This window comes from Perca fluviatilis, chromosome 11, assembly GCF_010015445.1.
Source record: "Perca fluviatilis chromosome 11, GENO_Pfluv_1.0, whole genome shotgun sequence".
NCBI classification, from domain to species: Eukaryota; Metazoa; Chordata; class Actinopteri; order Perciformes; family Percidae; genus Perca; species Perca fluviatilis.
The window spans coordinates 10,524,942-10,547,876 of record NC_053122.1 but is presented as its reverse complement, the minus strand read 5'-3'; the positions used below and the strand labels follow the sequence as shown (position 1 = coordinate 10,547,876).

At 40.4% G+C, this 22,935-nt stretch overlaps 1 protein-coding gene across 4 annotated transcripts in view; it reads right to left on the bottom strand.

Moving 5' to 3' along the window:
• Positions 1-22,935, bottom strand: part of astn1 (astrotactin 1) — a 566,677-nt gene that overhangs the window by 317,506 nt on the left and 226,236 nt on the right. For all 4 annotated transcript variants that reach the window (XM_039816837.1, XM_039816835.1, XM_039816836.1 and 1 more), the window contains one exon: positions 21,485-21,612. In XM_039816837.1, coding sequence (XP_039672771.1) covers positions 21,485-21,612 — 128 coding nt within the window. The remainder of the gene's footprint in view (positions 1-21,484; positions 21,613-22,935) is intronic.

Sequence of the window (22,935 nt, the reverse complement as noted above, 5' to 3'; positions counted from 1 at the left end):
GTGGATTAAGTATTAAAAACACTACAAGTAATCCAACAGTCCGTAAAGTGCTTTGACAAACCGCAACATAAAAATACCCTAAGTGACCGGAAACACGTGTATGATGCAATGGACATTCCTGCATTATGTTGAAAGGCATTTCCAACATGGTAAATATTTTGTCCATTATATAATGTACTGTATACAAAGGAGGTACATATGAGAAATACATATATCATGCAATCCAAAATTTAATGTGAACACAGTGAAAACAATTAAAAGAACCATATATACCATTATAAATGTAGGATTTATTACTGTGCCTTTACTGTTGTATTGATTACACCACTATGTTGTAACTCAGTATTTATACAACATATACAGTTTATATTTACTATTCACACCAGTTAAATATGGAAAATCCTGTTTGTCATAAGATTATATTTTAAATCATGCTTCCATGTCTTTAAACAAACATTTAACAGCATCATAAAACACTGCAGATACTGATGTAGTTGTTGATAGTGTTAGTGTGTATCAAAAAGAGCTATCAATCAATTTGGGAGTAAGGCTTTAATGCAAACCTGAGTTTTTAAATTGGTGTTCTAATCCTTTATAACAGTTGGGTCACAGATAGTTTCCAACCCTCTTTGAGAAATAGTAAAACTATTTGAGTACAAGCATTGGTTAATTTGCTAAGTAACAACTGACGAGACTGAGTTGACTCAGGTGTCATTGCTCTTCCATTTTCTAATTCTTCCATCTTTTACTAAAAATCATGTCAGTGTAGGTTTACTGCTTACTTTTTAAAATGGTATTTTCCAGCTATTTACAGTATGGTGCATACATTTTAGAGAAATGTACTGCACTCTATCTGAACAATGAGAATGGTACTCTTTACATTTTTCTGCACTTGAGCTCAGAATGACTGAGAAAAACATTTCTTCAGCTGTAGAATTTGATTAAAAAAAAAGGGCTACCCTGGTCACAGATATACTAATGCAGATTAAATGCATGGTGGGGGATCTAATAAGGCTAACTGTGTGACTAATGGCGATATTAAACGTAAAACTTGTGAAGGGCACAGAACTGCATGTTATACACTAGAGCTGAAAATGAATTTTAAAAGCAGTTTATTTCCTTTGGTGAGCGTATTGTCACAGAATAAAGCCAGAGCTGTCTACAAACTTTATATTTGAAACTCATATAGGCGGGACAATGCTGGGCCTAGTGTATAGCAGTTACATAAATCAAAGCAAAATTTAATCAATATTCCAGCTCTGTGAGAGCAAGTCTGTGTGAAGTAGTCCATTGGGATGTAAACTCTCCAGTCCTTTGAATCCCCCAATGAGGACCAGAGTTCAATTCCCAACTATTGGAGTTTTTTTACTCCGTGATCCATCTTTGTTAAATTTTCTGCTTTTTCATTGTCCAAATAGAAAGATAAAACACCCAAGTTAAGCTGCATGAAGGTAAGATCGTCCTCCCCCACATTCTCTTTATGCACCCACATTTTCTAATTTTCCAGCACCTTGTCACACAAAATTACTTTTGCAATTACATACGAGGTCACATGGGGAAAGTCTTCTCCGAAACTCTGGGAAGTTTAATTTCTCTGCTTATTCAAAATACATTGATGTTAAGACTAGCACAAGCTGCACTGTACTGCACGTTGGTATTTTCCTGTATTTTCGTCAGTAAGTTTGGTATTTTTGAAAAGATTAGAGACTAGAGGTGAATCAGTCTCACCACTAAAAGTGCTGTCCTTAAGAAGAAGTTGGCCCTTCTATAAACGGCTAGCTGGTGTGTCTAAAAGTTGGAGGAGCTGCTCGACAATATGCACCTGTCATGGGGAGATTCGCAGCACGTTGCCATAGAAAATACATGCGATGGAGAGCTCTCTTTGCAGCCTTATGTCCCGTAGGGGATGAAGAGGAGTAAGTAGGTAACGTTTAGCTAGTGGTAACGTCAGTGACATGTTTGAGCTGTTGCGAAGTTTTGAGTCGTACGAGTAAACGTTAAAAAGGCTAACGTTAGCTAATTGGTACGTTAACAAGCTAACAAACACTTAACAACGTTAAACAATAAAGTTGCTAGCAAACTTACCAAATTGTGTTGAATTCCCCGTTGCAGCTGCCGTACGGTCAGGAGCTGGTTCTGCTCTGCGTTTGGCGGTGTTTCCGCCACGGGACGCTGTTAATTGTACATCACTGACGGTCATTACTCGCGGTGACCACGTCTGATTTGATTCACCTGTGTAGCGCGTGGGTAACGCGTGTGCGCACGCAGGCGGTTCGCGGTTCACACACACACACACACACACACGAGCGCAGCTTTTACAATTAATTAACAGTGACATTTTAAAGCGCCCATATTATACTCATTTTCAGGTTCATAACTGTATTTTAAGGTTGTACCAGAGTAGGTTTACATGGTTTAATTTTCAAAAAACACCATATTTTTGTTGTACTGCACAGCTCTCTCTCACTGCTGCAGATCCTCTTTTCACCTGGTTTCTGTTTTAGCTACAGAGTGAGACCTCTTTTCTTCTTCTTCTGTACTATCTTTGATTGCACTCGCACATGCTCAGTAGCTCAGATGTAGAGCATGTCAGCTAGCTAGCTCCATAGAAGTAAAAGAAAGCCTGTTTCTCCAACTTCAGTCAGTTACAAGGCAGGATTAGCTGGGAGACTTCTAAATGAGGGCACACATGTAAGTAGTTCTTTTGTAGATTATGGTGAACTGTGTTGTAGCAGTGCTTTGCTATTGAGAACGAGGTACCATGCTAGTGTTAGCATTAGCGTTAGCATGCTAATGCTAACGCTACGAGCTAACGGTTGCGGTTACCCAGCTCATTTCGGATTGTGACGTCACAGTCCGAGCCAATTTGAACAGCTCACTAGGAGACTGAAGGCAGGACACATTCAGAAACCGTATCTCACTCAAAACAGCATGGATGGATTTTTTTCAAAGTTTGTATGTGTGTGGAAGCACCAGAGACACAAAAGAACACCCCAAATACCAGAAAAAGTGTTTGTTTCATAATATGGGCACTTTAAAGCGTGGTTATAGTGAAATCTGTTAACCGCTGCATATCCCTTGCAACACGTAAATTTGCAGCACAAGTAAACGACAGGTGCGTTCAATCCTATTCTGCCTTTAACTACATAACAGTAGCCTACTTGCACTTAAGTTACGCCATATTCACACTATTCTTAGGCACTCAGAGAAAACAAATATTAATGTAATGAATGTAGTCTTTAAATTAAACTATAAACTGGGACTTAGAGTAACTTTGTTGCCATTATTAAAATATAGCAGAGTGTGATCACAGTGGTGAGTTCAGGTGTCAGTCGAAGTGTCAGTGGCCAGTCTGGTCCCAGCCAGTAACATGGTCATAGAGAAAGAGCCAGCGCTGCTGAATCTTTAACAAAAGCAGACAAATCCATTTTATGGAGCTGCTAAATAGGTCAGATTATGAGGGGAACAGGTAATGAGACTTGAAATCCCAAAACACGCTGAACAATTGGAATAGCAGAGTTGTTGGATGTGAACCAAAATGTCAGCAAAAAAAAAACGAAAAAAAAAAAAACAATATCCCTTGTGATTTCCATTGAGAAAAATAAAAAAATAAATCCTCCTGTCTTTTTCCAGTTCCAATTAGAATGCTTGGGGAATGTAAATTGAGTTCTCTTGTTAACATTTGTGACTTTGTCCCATCGGGAAGCAGTGCAGAGAATATCAAGACAAGTGTAGGGCTGGCTGATGCTCGACACAGAGCACAGAGCTGACAGAAACCGCAGCCTGTCTAAACACCTGACAGTCCTCCTGTAACTTTGCCATACGACTGGAAGTGTTTTGTTATTTTAGTCTAAGGAAGATTCATTGGAATGAGCTCAGGTAGGAAAGTAATCTTATGGCTCATAGAACGCCATTAGCTAGCCTGGCCTGTGCTCCATTTCACTCTCGGATAAGTCTGGGAATGAATGATTTAGTAGGAAAGAAAGGAGGAAAAGTGAGTGAGTGAGGAAGAAGTAAAGAACGTGAGGGGGGGGGGAATAGTAGGAGTTATCCAGCTGGCCCATTCTCTAATCTAATGTAAAACTAAATGTAATACAGAAGAGCACAGATTTCTTCCCTAGACAACTCTGATAAGAAAAAATAAATAAATTGCTGGAATAAAACGTTGGCCCTGAGAAACGATGAGCAGACACCATGGGGATGGTTAGGTTAGAGCCTAGGCCAAATGCTTTCCATAATTCAAGGCAAAGAGATTATCATAATACAGGTCTTCACCACTTGTGCTCATCTCCTTTCAGGCAGGTTCTCTCCACAGAATGCTTACACTAATCCCAACATTACTGTTCCTATGGACCAAGCTCAACCAGAACATGTCCTCGGTGGCCTCTAAAGTAACATTTAGACCATGTCCAAAGTTAACATTAGTGTTGCTGTGAACTACTGTTAGTGCAGAAAATAAGAGGTTTCAGATCAGAGAATCCTCTTATCCCTCTAGGCAGTGTGGTCACTGTGCTTCTGGCTCCTTTTTTTTGGGCCATTTTTTTTTGTGTCATTCCTAGTCTTCATGATGGGTTGGCACAAAACTTGGTACAGGACCAGCAGGTATACACTTCCTGACAAGTCCTGATAACTACTAGATGCATTGCAATAATTTGGTTCGGACATTCATGTTTCCCAAAGGATACATTGTACTAATTATGGGGATTATCTAGTGCAAGTACTAGTGCAAAACTGGCAAAGCTAATGACATTCCCATCAGTCTCCGCTCTACTTTTGTTTTTTTTGTGCTTATTACAGTTACAAATGTTAGCCTGCAAAGATGCTAAACGAACATGTAAGAACGCTAAACATTACACTTGGTGAAGCATTATAACCTTGCAAGCATGTTTCCATGCTGGCATTTTGCACACAGCACCATTGTGCTAACTGATCATTAAGTTATACCTTCTGGTGCCATTTGACCAGCCTCATCTGATCGTTTTAGATCACAATCATAGCTGGTAGACAATATAAGAATTGAAGTAATAACGACTTGCTATTGTATGGCAGATAAGTAACCGTAAGTAAGCAAGTAACCCTTTATTTATACAGCACTTTTAAAAACACGCAATTAGAAAGTGTAACTAAAAGGTGTGGCTGTGTCTATGAAGCCAGACAAATATAGCCACCAACTGCCAAACACATTATCAATAAGCCTAAGCACGTGGTAATTAGGCTGGCAGATGTGGCTTGTGACGACTCAAGGTTACACGCTTTTCATTTCCGCTGCGCTGAAGGAAGGCTGAAGGGACCGCCGTTGCCAGTGACTCAAAATAAGACGGCAAAAAAGTTCAGCAGATACCTTTGTGCTTGCGTGGTCACAAGGCCATATGCTTCGACTTTAATTATGAGGGACTTGGGGAGAGAGGGACTCTGGGTTGAACTACTGTATGAATCATTGCCACACTGCCTGCCTCAAAAGGCCTGCTGTTCTACTGGATTTAAACACTGCCCACACAAGTCTCCTGCTCTTTATAAATAAACCCAGTCCTGATGTGTGTTAATTAGACAGCTGACAGCACAGTTTGCTTTCATTTACACCTCTTTCTGTGCCTAATTACATTCTAAATATACAAGGTTTACTGGTATGAGTAAATGAAAAGAAATTAATGTGGACTGTGTACACAGAAAGCCAAAATGAACCGATGCAACCCCACCTGAGCCAGAACCACTGAAGCATTTCATGAGCCCAAACCCTTTGAGAGTAGTCTTACTCAGATCATGACCTCTTTTTCAAGGGAGACCTGTGTACTAGGATAAACACACAGTTAAAGCATGTCCACGTTTAAGTCGCATAGAAAACTCACGTAGAGGGGTTATTACATTCAGTTGTATTCCTTTGCAAAACTCTCTACACAAATATTACTTCATTTATATTGTACTTGTTTAAATTGCAGTCCTATATCTTAACGTGTATTGTTTGTCGTGGATTCAGATTTAGCTTTCACATGATTCTTTGTTGTTATTTGATGAGCATTGTTCAGATTTTCATTGCCAACGACTACTTCGGTTATCGCTGTGCACATGAAAAATAAAAAACCTTCAGCCTTTTATTGTTGATTTGGTTTGTGAAGATACTGAAAGTTTAGTACCACGTTTTTACATGTTATGATGCCTACTCTTATTTTGAAGGACATGTTCCACACAACATTGCCAGTACAATTTACAAAATAATAAAAAAAGTACAAAGTATGTGCAAACAACTCGCTGTCACACTATTTTACGTGCCTTGATATACAGAACAATAAAATAAAAAGAAACCGTACATAGATCTAGCTTGATAAAACCCCAAATGATTAAAACATTTAAAAAAAATACAGATATACTATATGTACTATATTGACCCAAGAGAAATTAGGCCTCTCTACATCAGCTTCAGACTTTTCAAAGATTAAAAATGAGATGTGAAGAGGAACATTCTGACTCAAACCTCGTGTCTCATTAGATCTAACACCTCCTGCTCTAAAGCCTCCCGCTCACGGCGGCTGCAGGTGGCTACAAGGCAGGCAGGTCTGTCACTGGGGCCCCCAGCCTGAGCTCCCTCCCCCCCTGGTAACATGCTGTGACCCCCAGCTGTTTTAATTATCCCATCCAATGTTGTCAGCTAATTAACTGACGTTTAACACGGGAAATGGCTGGCGAAATTCCTCACAATTAATCAGCGTCGAGGAATGAATTAAAACCCTTCCTAAACGTGATTACCATTGAGGGTCTGCATTGAAAATTGAATTTTAATTGAGCTTCAGATGTTATATTTGAGTTACCGTTGAAAACAGAATTGGTGTAGCTCACATATTTACACTGCAAGCCATTTCTAATAGAATTCCTGCTAATGAAAAGGCCTCCTGACAGCAGATAAGAGGCTAAAATTTAGACCCGTTGAAGCAACTAACAATAAATGCAATTAAGGGCAGAAACAATAAAGACTGAAAATAAAACCGTTGGAGCATGAACAGAACAATAAGTGCAACTGACCATATAATATTTGTAGCACTAAAGTAGTCCCGCATTGCCAGACCCTCCTCCACAGCGCTGTGAAGGAGGGTCTGGCTATTCCACACAGAACTCCGGGATGAGAGAATAACGTGCTGTGGTTTATTGGCATTTCTTTAAACCAATCACAATCATCTTGGGTGGCGCCAAGCGCCGGACAGAGCCCCGGTGTCGCTGCAAAACAGCCTCGGGAAGGAACTTGTTTGGTGGAACATGTTTATGTTCAAAGGTCGTGCAACAGAAAACTCAGATTGGACAGATAGTCTAGCTAGCTGTCTGGATTTACCCTGCAGAGATCTGAGGAGCATAGTCCTCAGAAATCCACCAGAGTTTAAAATTACAACACAAAGAAAGAGGAAAGTGACTGACATCCGCCAAAAAGAGAGACATCCGGCGAAATTTCCGGCGGCAGCGGAGCAATCCCGGAAGTGGAACGTCGTGGACATAGCCTCGCACTAAAGTAAAACTTTTTTAATTGAGTTTGCTTCATCCTCATTTCTCATTAACACAGAAAGACATTTTCCAGATGCCCAGGAACCTTTTTAGAAAGCAGGATCTAGAGAGTCCCTGGCTTTTCCAACTTGTTTACACTTTCCTTCACACAGTAAACAAGCCCTTCCTTTAGAATCAAGATTAGGGTACATTTCTTGTAATGTTTCTTTCACATTATAAAACGGTTAAGTTGTAGGCTTTATAAAACCAGCCAGATAGAGACAAACCCTGTGCAAATGAGCTAATGAATGAGCAAGACAGAAGGGGACCAGTGAACAATAGAGCTAACTTGTGAATAAGAAAAACAAAATCAAATTTATCAAGTTTAAAGTATAAATAAAAAAATAAAAAACACTCCGCAGATTGATGAGTTTGCAGCCTTCTTGAACACACACACATGCAGCCATTCATTCCATCCATTAAAGTCATTTTTCTCAACCCTATCTCCTACAAATGACATCTATACACTAGTTTGTCACTGATTATATTTGGAGAGAAACATAATGCCTACTGGGTTATTTTTTTTTTTTTTTTAAATCAATGATAATGTTTTTTAATGAATACAATATTCATACTGAGAGTAGCACCAAAACACTCAATGACAGCATATTTTTAGTTTTTTCCTACTACCTAAAGCATTAAAAAAAGCATTCAGTTTAGGCACCAAAGGCACTTGTTATTTTATGCTGTTGGTAATTGCTTTTTTTTAAATATACATTAATTGTATATAAACATGTATGCCCTACCTTTATTTGCCTCTTTGTTGTCCTTGTTCTCATCTGTTATGTCCATTTCTGTGTAAGTGCATTGAGAGCAATGCCAAAATTAGGAGCATAGACTGAAAGGATACAAAAACATCTGCAGGGAACATAATCCAGTCAGAAAGTTTCTTCCAAAACACATTTAATAAAAGCATTTGGTATTATTTGAAAGTAATTTCTAGGAGACAGGGTTGGCAAAAGTGTCTTTTAGTTCCTAGTTTAGTTCCAGCTACAGGTTAGTCAAAAACAGGCCAATAATGCCCTAAAACTATGTGAATAATGAATTGAAAATGCACAAGGCTGGAAAGTACTCTTTATTGTGAGTATGTCATAAGCCTGAATAAAATATAAAAAAAATAAAAAATGATGTAACCGTCTTCAGCACTTTACAAGTCAGTACAAACATTTTACCCATCTATATATTTGTCATCAACATGGAATATTTAATAAATCATAGAATATTATAACGCAATGTTGTCACCTTGGAAATATTAACATTATAAAGTCTATTCACAGGGACTGAATATCTCCTGGTTATATATATTTTTTTTCCATACCACATGAGGGTTTCACGTCTACATACAGTACTACAAGATGCATTTATGAATAGTCATGATGAAGTTGGTTGAATGCGAACAACGATGTCAACACACTGAAAAACACTAAGAGAGACCGGCAGGGAGCGAGGAGAAGTGGAGGCAGAAGAGCACTTTGGAAAAGAGACCCATGGAGACTCACAACACACAAAACTCTTTGTCCAGCACAAAGAGTGAAGTGACAGGAAGTGTTGCACTGTTGCATCCACCTCGGCGGCGCGGTGCGGCTAAAGTGCAGTAACATCAACGGGTCAAAACCCAGCAGAGTCGAGGCGTGATGGCCGCGGCGGTTTGTAGTGATTTTGCATGTGTGCTTGTGTGTGAAACGAAGGTGTGTGTGTGTGTGTGTGTGTGTGTGTGTGTGTGTGTGTGTGTCTGACTATACTGCATGCATGTACGGCTGAGTAATTACACTGAGGAAACATACAAAAGGCAAAGAAGCCACTAGGTCAGCATTGACTGTTCATAGGTTGTCCCCCCCAGCGGAGGGAGTGGAGTGGGGGTGTGATGACAACGCTGGTGAAATGATGGGCTGTAGATGCCCTTCACCAACCTCTGAAGATGAACAACTCCGACCAGAAGCTGTTGATAAAGAGACTTGTTCTGCACAGGATCATAAAAGATATTTCATCGGTTATCCTCCATCTGCCCTGAATTAGTACAGCAGGTGCCACTGAAGAGGACTCATCTTTTTTTCCTATATAAAAGTAATCTAAAATCTAAGTCTCTCAAAAAGAGACCTGATCACTCATTTACCACCAGGAAGAACGCAAATATTGGAAGTAACACTTTTACTACATTTGTATGAGTGTTATGTCTGTGAACCCCATATTAATGCCTTGAGGAAACACCCAGAATACACAAATTCAGCCAGCCTACAATGCGTTGTTAATGGTATTGTAATATTCTCACTGCACTAAAGGGAAAACTAGTCAATTAGTATTTACACTGGATTTCATTACCATTATTTGGAAAGCATTTTTTTTGGACACTAGAGTGGTAACTTCATTAAAACAATCCCAGCTAAATCTACTACTCTGTCACAAAAGTATTTCAAAATGGGCTTAATATAACAGCAGCATATAAGTCCTCGTTCCAGTTTAATTAATATGCAACAATAAGCATGTTAATGCTTAACAGTAATGAGTAAGAGCTACAAATTAAATACCACTGCATTTAAACAGAAGATTCTACCCCATTCATTTGATGTGATTATGTGAAGTAATCTCTCACTTGCAAAGATAATGGGATAAAATATGAATCAACCGATATATACGGAAAGAGAGAGAGCGAGAGAGAGCGAGAGACCCTCAAAATAAACCATCAGCAACATTATCCATTTCTTTGAATTATACAACTTTATAAATCCTACAGCTTTGGTGATATCGTTTAAGATCCATGTCAATAAATCTCATTAAAAGCTGCTTTAGAATCAAGAGAGGAGGAAAGATGCACATGCAGGTTTTTTTTTTTTAAAGAAGCAATTTAATAAAACAACTGATTGAAGAAAGGATTGACAGAACTGCAGCATCCAACAACAGAAACGATAGATCTCAATTATATCACCAGACAATTGAAATACAACTCTTAAAGAAGTGGCATCATTTGGAGGCCTTCTGTGTATGACAGAAATTGAAATAACTAAAAACGTTTCACATTTAATAACTTCTATCTCACCAAAACACACCAGTTATTTTCCCGATTCTTACACCAAATCAACCCGATGAGCCGTGACTGAACTCGCTCCAGAACGTGTCTCAGTGCTGAATAAATTATAGCCCCCGCATGTTTTTCAAAGTAAATACACGCTGAATAATTGCTGCGCTCCAGCACCAGCCGCATCTCCACTCCCCTGAAAACTGGGATGCTGTACTCACTGCCTCATCTGCCTCATTGTGTCCAATCCAGATCTTGACTAGAGGGCTTTGAGGATTTTGTCTTGAAAACCATTGGAAGAATGACAAGGGCCCCTGAAGGCATGACCTTCCTTCACTGCCACCAATTATATCAAGGCCTTATAAAATATAGATTATGTGCCATCTCGTTGCTGACATATCTAAAAGGCTCGTAGCGCGGGGAGTGTGCGGAGAGGCAGAACCCGGGGGAAGGCCAGGTTGAATGAGACAAGACCACGGGAATACAGTAACACAAACCATGACCTTGATAAGGAAAACTTGGACTGCTCTGGCAAAAAAAAAAAAAAAAAAGAAAGAAATAAAGAGACTCTCTCCTAGAGGATTGTGTGATCAAGTCAAATCCAACCAAGGCTCTAAATATTAAAATATACTGATTGCAATGATAGTCATTACCCTAAACTGCAATCCGGACCAATAAGCATGTATTATTAATGGATAGGAGCAGAGATTGGAACAATTGGCATTCATCTTTGTGTCTTAACCTTTCAGCATAAATGTCAAGTCAAATTCTAATAGAAAAAGTTTGAAGTTCATCCAACAGTGATTTCTTACATTTCAGCTCAAGGGTGTTACTGGGCCTATATATCTCTATATCTATATAGATATAGAGATATATATAGTCAAACCCGCAAACGTGGTGTGAAAAGCGATCAGAAATTAGATTTACATTTACCAACTTTCTTGGCAAGATTTCACATTTCATGGGGATGCATGATAGAAAAAAAAAAAAATGTAAGCTTCGCAAGTCTCGCCGTCCCCACACACATACACACACAAACACATAGCAAACACTGAATCTCAGGGATAAGAGATGTGCCAGTGGCAAGATGCTCCTGTGATGTAATCAGCAGCAGTGCAAGAAGAAAAATCTTGTCAGTAAGAAAAGAGCCTTACTTCAAGGAAGCAATGTTGTTGCCTGGTGGTTTTAATCAAATATGAGGGGCTGTTATCAATATGTAATCTTGTGTGGGGCTCTATATGCTTTTTGGTAGCATGTCAGGGTTACAAAAGGCCCCTTATCACTAGGGTTGGGTACCTTTTGCATCTGAGCCAATAGTAGCCCGATACCTGAAATTCGGTTCCAGGTACCCAGCAGTACTTTTTTTCAGTACTTTCCCTCTGTAATTGCAAAACGATAGAACAATAGAACAAACGATAGAACGATAGATATTTTACACTGACAAAAATAAAAAATAAAACCCCTCCCTCTCTCCTCCCAAACCTGTCTCTAAAACCTATAAAATTGAATAATTATTAATTTCTCACTCACTCTAACTTTTATTTTTGTATTTGTATATTATTCTTTTTTAGCCCGTTTTATTTTCATCATGACCGTTTTTAATTGCTCTTTAATGTTTCATGTAAAGCACTTTGAATTGCCTTGTTGCTGAAAGGTGCTGTAGAAATAAAGTTGCCTTGCCTTACAACCTCAGTCTGTCAATCAGTGCCTGCTCATCTCAGAGGAAGTGTAATGTCAACAGCGACTGCTTTCGGCTCGCCATTAATATCTCACAGTGAAAGGTGTCTGCGTGAAGTTTTGAAAAACTGTAATCAAACCGATTTCTCGGCATTGCCGTGACTTCAACAAAACTGCAGAGCCGACGTAGTACGCTCCGTCCGCGCCTCTGCGCGTGGGTGTCGGATCTCTGCTCGGTCAACATGCAGAGAGGACAGATAATCTTACTCTCAGGTACTGAAATTTGGCACAGTTTGATTTTGTGTGAACCAACACTCTGTAGTACCGACGGGATTCGGTCGGTACCGGTCAAAGTACAGGGTTCGGCACCCAACCCTACTCATCACCTCACATATTGCTTATAAAATTAGAGCTAAACTAAAACTACTAAAACAGGATGATGGTGCAGAATACATAACATTTATGAAAAATAAAAATAGGTGTAGTTTGGAAAACTCAAAAAAGAATTGGAAATACTTTGTCAATGAAACACTTAAGTTACCTACTGTCTGCAAAAAAAGTGCTACAACACGATTCAATTCCATTATTACCAGACAAGAATGTTGCTAATGGGCAATTCTACAAAAACCCCAGAATACGTTCAATGATTTTTTTTTTTTTTTAAATCCAATGGGATGGTTTTAAAAATCCTCGCTTTCTACAATATCTGTGCATAGCAACTACAGCATGGTAAGGTTAGGGGATAATCGTGCTTGGTATGGCAAAACAAAATATGGTGAATTAGGAAACTAGAATACTTGTTGAGGCTAGGGAAAGATCTCGTGGTTACAGTTAATAAGAAGGTAAACATGTAATGCTTTGACATTTTGGGAGTTTATTTTGTTAGCTAAAGAGCTAAGGGAGCTAAGCGAAGTTGCCGCCCTCGCACAATGCATCCTGGTACATGTGCAGCTGCCATGGCTTTGCAAAGCAGGACAATTTGCTTTCTCAGCCAATATAGCCCACACTGCGGAATTTATTTCTTCAATAGTCTATATATACTATCAGTACTGATTGGACAGCCACAATAAAAAAAGGTGGCAGATTTTCCCCTTTAACACTTAACATGAAAAATGTCCTCCTGAAATGTAGAAACTTCCAGAAAATATCCAGAGCAGCGCTCTTCCAATCTGTCTCTCTCTTTTGAAACTTTTTAAATCTGAGCACTTAAACTCTTGTGTCAGCCATTTCTCCAAACTCGAAGCAGAAATCCGTGGCTTTGATGACCAACGACAGAGGGTCGGCTGCAGAGCCGCGGTGACTGTCAGGGCGACCATTTCCCCTTCGGTGTTCTCTGTTGCGCTATATCCGTCTGAACATACAGCGACGTGGATGCACAGACACCCATTCAAAAGACAGATGTGACGCACGTGCTGCAAATAGCAGAGGCAGTGTCATTATATGGCTGCTTGCAAAGGATGTGAACGGGTCAAGCCCCCATGCTGCCCCTTAAACCTTCACCAATGGATTCCCTCGTCCCGGCTGTGCTCACGCTCTGCCTGGAGACAAATGCCTGTCATTCATTCACTTGTTGGGTCCTCTTAGATTTTTGTTCTTTGCTCTCCGTTTTTTTTATCCTCTACAATTTCATTGTATTTCTTTCCATCTGTCTTACTTTCTACTATCTCTCCCCCCTTTGTCTGTCTTCTCGCTTTTGCGCCATCATCTCTCAAGCTCCATGTTAGGGGAAATCTGCTTAGCAGCCTTGAGCATACTTGCTTTCCAATTAAATCAAGATGTATTTGCCTTTCAAAAGCCTCCCTTTCCTCACTCTTTCTCCCATCGGAATAATTGATGGAGGTCTCTGGCCTCATGATGAATGGCTCCCAAGTCCGGAGATGAATAGGAAGATGAATGATTTCACCCCTGTGAGGGCGCGCGAGAGAGGGCTGGAACAGGGAGTGCTGACACTGTGACAAATACACTGACCGTGGCAACCGAACCTGGCCGAATCAGCAAGGGACGGAGGGGTGGCATGCGCTCACCGCGGCTCAACAGACGCTCCTCTTGCCACCGCCGCCTCTGCACGTCTGTCTACACCACGCGCAATTACCTGAGCCTCGCAATTAACTGCAGGCGCAGCGATAACGCTGACGGCCTTGCCAGCAGACGAGTGGAAGTGGCGGCGAGCCAGCTAGCCAGGGCAGGAGAGCACTGCGTTGGACGGCTGTGTGTGTGCACTCAGTGGAAACGTGGAGGCCAAGAGAACAGGTGCAGTAAGGTGAGAAGATGCCCCAGGTGACTTTGTGTGGATGGTGCCACCACTTTTCCGGCCAAGATTTCTAAGCTGAAACAAGTTTTTCCCTCTGCCTTCTCACAACGCGCTGTCACACATAAATTCAATGAGCGTATGACGGGCCATCTGTTTTAAGAGGGCCAATAAGTAAGATTTTTACTGCCCTGTATAACATAATGACCATAATACATCCACATAGGGGGTGAATTGATTGATCAGTACCAATGACTCAATGAATATGTTGCCAGCTGGCTTTCAAACACTTTATGGGCTGAACACTTGCTCCCTCACAGTTCAGTTAAGATGAAAATGTTTAATGAAAAGTCAAAAAAAAAAAAAAAAAAAAAAAACAGTAACGTTATTTTCTTCATGAAAAAAGGCAGGGACATACTGCAGCTAGAAATCTGACAACCCAAGTAAGAACATTTCTGCCGGCTCCATTTAATCTGTTCAGGCATCTTAGTAGAATTTATTGGGCGTCCTGAAAACTGTGCCCCTCTAGATTCAACACCACCTTCCATCCACTCTGGATCTTCATTTATTTCGAATCTCTAATTACCCAGCTGTCATCTTTGCAATTGCTACACTTTCAGAACAACAATAACTCACTGACCTAAACAAGACCCATCGTGAAGAACTTGTGCACATACCTTTGGGTATCTGGAGTGCCTACCAACCCCCAAACTGTGAAATTAAGACAACCCAGTCAGTTTTTTTGTGGGCTGCCTAGATCAACAAGGTAGGATTCAACAAGCCATTCAGATTTGGCTCCCATTCCAATGTCACATGCAGGCTCATTAGAATATAGCGCCCCCATCTTAGTATCTCCACCCGCGGCTTCAGATCTACCTACCGCAAAAGGTGCTCCAAATTTTTCTTACAAGCCAATCAGAGCAGACTGGGCTTTTTGGGAGGGGGACTTGAAGAGAAAGGCGCCAAAACGCAGTGTTTCAGAATCATACCTGTCAAGTATCCCGTTTTGGCCGGGAAAGTCCCGTATTTTACCCTTCTTTCCCACCATCCTCCCGTATTAGTATTTTCCCGTAAATCTCCCGTATTTTAACCTGCGTTATTAAAAAATAATAATACCCCGGGCCCGAGTGGAGTAAAAAAAACAACAACAAAAAATTCCCAATCTGAGCTCTGTCACTAGCCTCGCGATAACTGCCACCTGCAGTAGCCTACTACAGGTACTGTAGGTGGCAGTTGTCGCGAGGTTAGTGTGTGAGGTCAGATGATGAGTGACAACGCAGGGAAAAAAAGAAGAAAAAAAAACAGAGACGGATGATTGACGCTACGACAGAGACTGTGCGCTGCCAAAACTTATGAAGGCTTTACTATGCATTCCCCATAGCAATGCACGTTGAGAAAAGGTGTTTAGCACGGTACGAAAGATTGTTACAGAGAATAGGATGATGTTAGACAACAGAACTGTCTGCGCTCTACTCTCATGTAAAATTAACCACTCTGGCCCCGCCCACAAATACACTCCTTCCAAAACAGTCTTAAAGAATGCAAAGTCTGCAACAAATTTGTACAATAACTCACTAAAGAAAAGTTATGTGAAATTAAAAGAAAAACTGTAAAAGAAAAGCAATATGAAATGAAAAGAATGTGTGGAATGAAAATAAAATGTAAATGTAAAGACAAGCAATGTTATAAATTGTAAATGTTTTCAGCATTCTGCACCAAGTGGTGATTTTAGCTTTCTTTTACACCGGTCTTAAAATGTAAGGGATACTGGAGCTTGGTTGGGGTGGTGGGACTGCTCGAGGTGGGCACCGGAAAATTTCCCTTATTTTCAAATCCAAAACTTGACAGGTATGTTCAGAATACAGATATATTCAGACAAAATGAGAAAGGTAATGTGTTTTTTTTTTCTGAAAATGAGCATGATATGTCTCCTTCAATATTTCTTTAAAGGGAAATAAAAGAGAATACTAAAACAGTGGTTCCTAGTTCTGCACCAGGAGACCCGTGTTCAGTATTCACCTGGTACAGTTCATCATCCTGTGGGTCAGGCAGGGAAAGATGAAAAATAAGCAAGACTAGGATTCCTAATAGGAACAAGGTCAGGAATCACTGACTCAAAACCTGCATTAACTGATTTTTGGCCACATTAGCATTCAGTTGGAGTCTGGTTTCTGTCCTCCTAATGAATGCAAGTCTTCACTCTGCTCCGTTTTGCTCACACAGAGTGGACAAAAAAATAAAAATGGCAAAAATATATATATAAATCAATACTCATTTGTAAAGCTTATGTTCCCTTTGAGGCTTGACTTCAGCCTGTGTTGGAGAGGAACAAGTTGTGATTACTTTTATTGTGATCACTGTTTTTTCCACCGTTTGCCAACTGCCATTGTGAGCTTTAAAATAATAATGTGACACGTTTGTGAGGATTCCTTTGTAACGGCAATTTAGGGACTATAAATCCAATATCCCTCCCCCTGTGAAGGCAGGTACGCTTGTGAGTGGTATTGAATAAGACTATCCGTGTGCCCCAGCTATAATAGAGATCGGACAATCATCATTTCACGTCAAAAAGTTTTTTTGGGCAGCACAAAGCAAGTCTCAGGAACAAACGGGACACATGGTTTATGCGGCAGTCACACTGAAAAGTTATGCAATGTGGCAAAAGGGAAACGTTTTTAAAAAGCACGACATTGTGTCAAACAGAAGAAAAAAAATGCAGCTGGAAAGATTACCCGGTGATAAAATGGCTCAACAACACAGACTGAAGGACACTAAGCAGACAATGAAAAGGTATGTAGGGATATTGTACCTGACTGCATTATGTTATGAGCCGTTTCCGTTATTTTGTTTACCCTCGTATAAAAGTAAGCGTATGGCAAGAATATGAACTTTACTATGAAACATTTGTTATGCCCGAAGCACCGCTGAGTGCACTGAGTGAATGCTTGTCAGCTTTCATGAGGCATTGATAGGATACTTATTCCTGACAAGGCGGTGAGACACTGTCAGTTTATTGAGGAACATCTTAAATATAAAAAGAGCTTCTGGGTGGGGCCTTGTTTCCTCATGCCATCCAACGCCGTAGGCATAATACTGTTGGGAAGACATTATCAGAAATTGAATCTTTTATTTGCCTACAAAAGTGTTAGACACATTGGATCTAAATTCATTATTTTGCTGTCGCCGAGCCCTTAAAAAGTCTTCAACCAGCGATTGTGGCATGATGGGAAAGTCTTGCCATACGTTTGTTCAAGCAGAATTGTTCATGGAAAGAGATATTCAATTCAAGCACGGTTATTATTATTACTGTGACAAAATAATTTGATTCAACATCCAGTTAGGGACTTTTTCCCCAGAGTTTGCTTCTGCATCTCACACTCTGGACAGAGCCACTGAGGTTGTGGTAGGTCTCGCAACAACCACCGAGTTACCTCAACGAAAAACAATCTGGAAACTCCGTCAACTGAGGACGACCGTGAGATGTAGTCAAAAGCTCCAGAAAAGCTCCTTGAGTAAAGAATATTTTGTCAAGCAACAGCTGATCTGTTTTAGGTTTGTGTTCACCACTAATCAATGGAATAAAATAAAAAAAATAATAAAGTCTACAGCTTCAACACATGGAATATTTCACGTATTGTTGTAAATTCAGTGTATGATTTGATCTAACTGCTTGCCATTATAAAAATAATAATGGACGTTAAGGGGCGCCCGGATAGCTCAGGTGGTAGAGCGGGCGCCCATATATATAGGTTTACTCCTTGACACAGCGGGCCCAGGTTTGACTCCGCCCTGCGGTCCTTTGCTGCATGTCATTCCCCCCTCTCTCTCCCCTTTCATGTCTTCATCTGTCCTATCAAAATAAAGGCTGAAAATGGCCAAAATAATTATCTTTAAAAAAAATTAATGGACGTTAAGGGAAATTTCAACAACAATTTGGGTGGCTGTTGAGAATGGTCACCTTTGAATGCAATACAAAAGCCTTAAGGGAAATTCAGCGATTGAGTTCTGCAATATCAGTTGTGAGTTCTTATTTTTAGTTTCTTATTGTTGTAATTCTTGTTCATTTTAAAATGCATTTAGAGAAGTTCTATTTCTTTAGACAGCAGAGATTGTAGCTAGAAGAGAGTCAGGGAGGATATGATAAATAGGGGATAAGTAATTACAATACTTAGTACTTGCACTGCCGATCTAGAAACATTCTTGGGAGCTATAGTATTTTTAAATTGCTAGTTAACTCAAAGTTTTCAAACTTCTAATAGCAAGTGCTGTACTATTCATTTATCTTCAAATATGGGAGCTGCAAAGACATGTTTCACACAGAAGGTAGTCTCGCTGTGCCAGACCTTCCTCCACGGCGCTGCGGAGGAAGCTAGTGGAACACAGCCTGGTCCAGGTGGGACATCAGGACCTCCGCTCTCTATATGCTGCATTGTCACATCGTTCCACATCCCCTTTTCTATGGAACACCACATCGCCGTGTCCATGCACCTTCTAGCATTAGCCATTGGTTCCCTTCTAGCATTGGTTGACAACAGAGGGAAAACTGCACCAATGTGCCCTGGAGTACACTGTGTGCTTCTGTGGCACCCTGCTGGATGCTTTGAAATCATCTCTCAATTCACGATATTACTCTTCAATAAAAAGCCCACAGCTGCTGCAGCAAAGGCCCAACGCACACGCATGAGAGGAGAAGTGCTGCTGCGTCGACCTCTGTTCTGGGCCGTGTACACTGGGAGACCAGAGGCGATGTAGGGATAAAAAGGTTTGAGCTGTGCACAGAGAAGGGGGGACAGGGGCTCAGGGACGTGACAGCAGAAGTTCCATTTAGATTAGACGGTTTTAATATCCTCTGAAATTTCCAATAAACAGCAGTTGGAAGCGCTGATGCTCCGTTGTCATTTGACTGTCCATCACCTAGGCAGTAACCTCGAATGATATGGTTCTGAATTGCTGCCCTGACTGGCCTTGTATCTCTGCTGTTGTATCAACAACAAGCGATAAACCCATCTTGCAATCTGCTGCTTTCCACACTGTAAGGCAATTGAGAGGCATTTACACAGGTGCCTGGGATAAGCTGTGCCAGCAGGCTGCCTGAATGTAGCATTTCCAGAAAATATGCTGAAATACTGTATAATTATTAATTCTGCACTCTCTATTGTAGTGCTCTTACCGCACTCCAAACATCAAGAACAGGGTTATTACTTATGCAGGCAGAGCAGAGGAGGCTATCCTCTCCATTACAGATGCCGGCTCTTTATAAAAGTCCTGCTTGTTCTACAACTTAAATGCCAGCTCTGAGAAATAATAAGAGAAATATTATATTCAGCTTCTGTCAAAATGGAGTGGTTCTTTATGGAGAGTTTTTCCTCCCACTATCCAACTAGTCAATCAGACACGTATGTCTATGATTGCACTGCATCATTTCAAACACTTAGAGCCTAACACTATAAAACCATGCTAAACAAAGTGAGGTCAAACATGGTAGATTATGAGGCGTCCAGATGGATGGATACAAATATTTGGCCTTCTGGAATCGCTTCATATACTGTTTAGCAAGCCAAGGTTTCTTCTACTTCTCTTTTATGGCCTGTCTCTGTTTTGTGGCAGCTGTTTCGCGCAGAACGGCTGTATGCTGTTTAAGTATTGCTGCCATGTGCTGCACTGGTAATGAAGAGAACAGCAAGATGGTTTCTGATGCCACCAACTAATTAATCCCGACAGTGGTGGAATAACCCCCCCCCCACACTATATAGTTTAAAAAAAAATAAAAATAAAAATCACATTCATTATTAATTTGAATGGTGAGCTGAGGAGTGTGAGCTCCCCGTTATTTGCACTGTGAGAGATAGCAGTTGGAATAATTTTGCACATAGGTGATGTTAAGAGGTAATTTTTAATTATTGTTAATATAAAAAAAAATGTATAAAGTAAAGAAAGGGTACAGCTACCATGTGATCAGAGGTCCTAGCGAGGCCACTTCATCAACAAACATATGTAAACACTCAGATGTGAGCCCTTTATGCAACAAAACCCTACAAGGCCAAGGAAGATTATTGTTTACTGAGTGGACCCATTAGGATATCTACACTGGGGCTAGGGCGTGCCGTGCACGATATGAGGAAAATAAATAATTTATACTTTATTAATCCTGCAAGGGAAATAATAATAATTACTACTACTACTACTACACAGGCCTGAATTACACACATGCTCAGTACCTATACATGCACTAATGGAGAAAGGTCAGAGTGAGGGGGCTGCCCATGGACAGGCGCCCCCAGGCAGTTGGGGATTCAGTGCCTTACTCAAGAGCACCTTGGCAGTGCCCGGGAGGTGAACTGGCCCCTCTCTAGCTACCAGTCCACCACCATACTTTGGTCTGTATGGGGACTTGAACCAGCAACACTGGTTCCCAACCCAACTCCCTACTGACAGAGCTACTGCCACCCCCAATATGCGATACCGTTTTAGAATATCGCGATAACAATATTACAATTACAATATTACTATTTACGTATAGATATTGTCCCGATATGGCAAAAATCATAATGATCTCATTATTCCAATTTACAAATGATGCAAGTAGTTGAATAACCAACAGACTCTAGCATTTAACCGTTGTGTGGACTTTACCTGTTTTGAACATGTTGCAACCTTTCGCAATGTGTTTATTGTGCAAGTTAATATTGTGATGAGGATAAAAAAAATAAATAAAATAAATACATTGTGCAGCCCTAACTGGGGCCCATATGAATGAAGTTTGCATCACCGGGTAACTTTCCACTCTCACCCTAACCATGGCAAACTCCCCAAACATTATAAATGACGGCTAAAATGTCAGAATGTGGAAGCAAACACCTAGGGCCACTTGAACAGCATTCGATGCTGGTTATCAAGCCCTGAGAAGTTGAAATCTTTTTTTGTTTGGCAATTGAGTAATGTGGATTTCCGACAGGCCAATGATGAAGTGCTATCGCACAACCGGGGGATAACAGAGTGAACTATGAAATATGTTTTCATACCTGTGAGGTACTCTGGGTCCGGAACAGGGTCAGACAGCTCCTCGTGGCACTGGACCTCCATTGGCACCGATGCCACCACCATGCCATCTGGGAGCTGCTGCTCGATGCCTCGGGCAAAGTTCTTCTGCCTGGTGTTAAGAGAGAGAGGAAAGTGGGAGGTCCCATTTAAAGGACAGAAGCACTCAGTCATCCAACATAGGGAGCGAGAAAAGAAGCAAAGACGAGAAAAAAATAAAATAAAAAGAACAGGCAAATAGGATGGATAAAAAGGAAACAAGGGGGAACAATGATAAAAGGGAGGTAAAGGATGGAGGGAGGATGAGGGGGCTACATTAACGCATGTGCTCGATCATTTGAGCTCTGTCAGTGTCCTTTAATTTTTTAATTGAGGTTAATAAAGCGGGGACAAAATCTTTTTTTGAGGGCAATGAACACATACTGCACAAGACTTACACAGTACCATCATTGTAAAGAAGCATGTTTTTTCATAACCAATTCAGGGCATTCTTTGACTCAAAATGTGATTAGTTCCATTTGTTCCAACCTCGGTCCAAATGTATGAAACACATGCATATACTATTTCAACAAATGTGCAGTGCACCTGCCTTTAAAAAAATGGTGACTGTGTACAGTTTACTGCATGGTGTTTTACAGTCTATACACTAAGCCAATGATGGTTTACATGTACATGAACACTATAGATGCTATAAATACAATAATTATAAGGACAACTGCTCTGGCTTTGTTAGAGCACCTCAACAGCATGACAATCAATGAAATTACGCTTATTTTTTGACCTCCAGTAATTTTCAACCAGTACGTTTACACTTAACACCAATATTCCACCATTAACGGGGGGAAAAACCTTGAGTTTCTCTCGTTCTCCCTCTCAGAGGGAGGGAAAACTCATTTCCTCATTGATTCAGTCTGTATCAGGCGCATTTTAATGCAGTTTGTTATCTGCATGAATAAAAAAAACGTATTGGTTTATGTTAGGCAGACTATAAAATGTTTTTCTCAAACATGTCATGTCCTTTTGTCGACGATCCCGTTGATGAAAAAGCTGCATTAATTCAGAGAGTTTACGTCGGGAGATGATATTGAGTCCCGAGTCCTGAGGTATTTTTTAATCACAGTCTATTAGATATGTAGATACCTTATCCTTCCACTAGTTCAACATCGTGGACAGGCTTTAACATCCCAGCAGATTCTTTGTGTCGCATTACATTTTTTGCAAACGGCAGTTTTCTTTATAACAGTGATGCAGATCATACTGTAATAGTAAAGCCACTGTATGTAGAGCTGTCAGAAAAGTGTGATCGCTCTGAAACGTTTTTTTAAACGTGTTATGTTCCCTGGACACAAACCAGTGAGAGCCATTAAAAAGAAATAAATGATTATACATTATAGTTCTGTTAATGATCATGGTGCTGCAGCCTCAGAATGGGATT